Source organism: Penaeus monodon, chromosome 21 (assembly GCF_015228065.2).
Source record: "Penaeus monodon isolate SGIC_2016 chromosome 21, NSTDA_Pmon_1, whole genome shotgun sequence".
In the NCBI taxonomy this organism is placed as follows: domain Eukaryota; kingdom Metazoa; phylum Arthropoda; class Malacostraca; order Decapoda; family Penaeidae; genus Penaeus; species Penaeus monodon.
Genome location: NC_051406.1, coordinates 38,400,494 through 38,403,940, shown reverse-complemented (window position 1 = coordinate 38,403,940; position 3,447 = coordinate 38,400,494). Strand labels below are relative to the sequence as shown.

At 30.9% G+C, this 3,447-nt stretch overlaps 1 protein-coding gene across 1 annotated transcript in view; it reads right to left on the bottom strand.

Moving 5' to 3' along the window:
* Positions 1 to 224: 224 nt before the first annotated feature.
* LOC119586666 (myotubularin-related protein 14-like) overlaps positions 225 to 3,447 on the bottom strand; it is a 27,384-nt gene continuing 24,161 nt past the window's right edge. The window contains exon 12 of the mRNA XM_037935404.1: positions 225 to 3,318. Within this exon, the coding sequence (XP_037791332.1) occupies positions 3,172 to 3,318 (147 nt within the window). The 3' untranslated portion in view covers positions 225 to 3,171. The remainder of the gene's footprint in view (positions 3,319 to 3,447) is intronic.

Here is a 3,447-nt window from a genome sequence, read left to right as displayed (position 1 = left end):
TGGCCACAATCTCATTATCTGAATGGTAGGGGTTAATAATTAAATACTCCTTACAAAGCATACTATTATGACTTTATCATCACACTGTAAACTACTTATCATTTTATTGATTCCAGCTACTTAAAATATTTTCTCATGTAAACCTCCTTTCTGTATGACATTACAAAATGTTAAATAATACACAGATAAATAAGTGAAATCAAAGAAGATAAAAATATATGAAATAAACAGCTGAAACATTATTCCCCTTTATTTATAGTTTTGTGACATCTTTCAAATAAAAAGAGCAATAAGGATAAATGCATTCTTCATTTGCTATTCTGTCACACAATTACAGTCTGAAGGAATCAGTTCATACCTGAGCCAAATTATGGAAAGAATCTCTTATAACATCTCCTATAAATTTCCTATGGATTCACATCAGTAACAACTGTTTGACACCTTTCTTCATAACAATATGGTGAATGATGATAAAATACTGATAATACAAAAAATACAATAATGTAAATAAAAACAGATACAGGGCAAAATTAAGTAACAAACATATCCTTAATATTAGATGACTTTTTTTTAGGACACTTGTTAAGTCCACTGTCAAAGGATAAAAGCCTGATATATCAACAAATTTTGTTCTGGAATGACAGCACAGATCCCTAAAGACAGAAGAGACTTTAAGACTTAAATGGGTCTTTTTAAGGGAGCTTTGTCCTTTCTAAAATTCAAGTGCAACACTACACAACACAATATCAATCACACATATTATTTAGGAGTTTCTTCAAACCAAAGCTTGTGTACAATGGGAACTTCACTTCAGATGAAAAGAGTGAAATTCAAGCCTCATGGCTACTCACAAAGAACAGTATTAGAAAAGATGATTGGAGTGATTCATATAAATATCTGTATACAATGTGACTTATTTAACCGCAAAATAGATCTAATTTTGAAATTTGTACTGCACAAGTCAACTTTCCCTTTTAAGGATATTTTTATAACTTAACTAGATGAATTTTATGATTACACATGATGTACTTTGTTAACTGTTATTAAGAGTAATCATATGCTGAATATCACTGAAATACTGCTCTAATTTCATCTGGCTTGCAAAATGAAATTGTAATAATTTCTTTTGCAGTTCATATACAGATCATAAAAATAACTTTACTTGCTAAATAGTTATATGATAATGGTATCAATGTTACAGTGAAGAAACATTTACAGTTATTGAAAACATTATCTTCTGCCTCCTATTTTAAATGAATACAGATAAAAATAATTATACAGTTTTATATAGACACACCTCCATTCCATGAAGAAAATGTAGGCTACAGTTATGAAGTATTTTAGCATGTTCAACAAAACTTTATCTTCTACTACTTCTCAAAATCTGAAATTATATGGTTATTCCACTTTTCCATAAAATTCAGGTATTTCTTGAATGTTCTAACTTGTATATATTCTTTTAATCAGGGTTGGCAAAAATCAAATTACTTTCTTTAATAAAATCTATTTATGTCATATCCATATCACCACATTTAGTTTGTTTCTTTTTAAATGAGTGACTTTCTGAGTGTTATTAACTGACACATTCAAATATTAGACTGGAAAGCTATTTCTACCTTTCATATTTCATAATTCTAAAAGGCTGGAAAGCAGTTTTTCGTTAAGCTTTTATATACAAAGACTGACTAGAGAAGTTTGAGAACCAGTATACCTCACATTCTTGAGGAGTGTGCACTGTCAATAATCTAAATCATAAATAATCTATAATTAAATTTTTGTAATATCAAGGCTTCATAGGACCCTACACATGTCAATGCACTATATGACATTTAAATTTTGCCTAATGACAAAATATTGTTTGACTGACTGACTCTTAACCACCTGTGTACAGTGATGCTTATACAGCACCAATGTGGTAGTCTTTGGTCAAGGACAATTCCTTCTTCCATATGATTATGTGGCCAGCTAGTCCCTCTTAATTCTTTCCCTCAACACAAAAGACTTTCATTATATATTACTATTCAACAAACCATGAATATCATGGTTAAATGAAATGCTTTCTTACAGTTTCTTATTTAAACAAAATAAAATAAAACTCTAAACCATAAATAACATCTCTGGAAAAAATAGAGTAATCAAAAGGATCACACTGGCCAACCCTGATCAATATACAATACATTTTTAGATAATATAAGCTCAAGGGCTACAGTTCAGGTGATAATCTGCATGACAAAAATATAACTGTAGCCTGAATCACATCTCAAGGGCTGATGATGAATTATCAACTGATTCAGACAGCTACAGGAAGTAACAGAAGAAATAAAAGGGCTGTAAATAAAACATTATATATAATTATATAAGATGAAGTTATGCAAGGATAAGCAATTTAAAATAAAAAGTAACTGTATATTATTCACTATCACACATTCCTGATGACAGTCTGAATTACATGAACTGCAAAAGAGTAGTCATCATGTACAACATCGGTGAACGTCAGTATTTTAGGTATTTCAATTTCGTTAACTTTGTTTCACTTGTTTCTTCCTCCTACTACTCTGGATAATGGTCAATCATCCATGACTATCTTAATCAAATTATAAGACATAATGTGCAAATGAAACAATTAAACATGTGCTTTATCACAAAAGAACAAGAGGTCTTTCTTTAATGTAAAGTAACTACAAGCAAGGACTGCCATCCTTGCAGGCTATGACTTTATTAACTGCTTTAACATCCTCTCTTAAGAATCTACAGACAGTGATGAATCCCTGAATTACCCAATTGCTTCAAAATACTTGGAAGTCTAGAACAGTATCAAATAACTATAAGAGGTCATAAACATGCTTTACAAAAAGTTTCTTTACATAAAAAGGCTTATAATAACAAGTACACAAATAACTTCTGTCATACATTCCTTTGGGTATAGATACAAATTTCAATGGATGTTATAGACCCATATATATTATCACATTTAATTTTTACAATCTCAGATGAAACTATTTTACAAACAATAGTATACTCTACTCTCATATTTGTGTCTGCTAAACAGAGAAAAATCAACCATTAAGAATAAAAGAATAGACAAAGATAGAAAGAAAAAGGAAAACGAGGGAAAGATGGAGGAATAAAATGCTTTGAAAAGACACATAAGGCCTGAAACAACCTGCCCTGTTACTGTGTGTTTCGCGAGGCCATGGGCCGGATGCCAACCTTTTGAGCAAAGTTAGAGACTAGGTTTCCCAAACCGGACTCATTGCGTCCATTAGAAAAATTTAATCCTATGGAAGTGACGTAGATACTGTAGAACAGGGACCGCACCTGGAAATAAATAGTTCAGGCAATTTAGAATAGACTCCAAAACAAATTTACATATAAGGACTACAGCAATACCTATAACCAAAGAATCTATATTTCTCTCAAGAGGTCAATCAATGTTAACTTTTAACC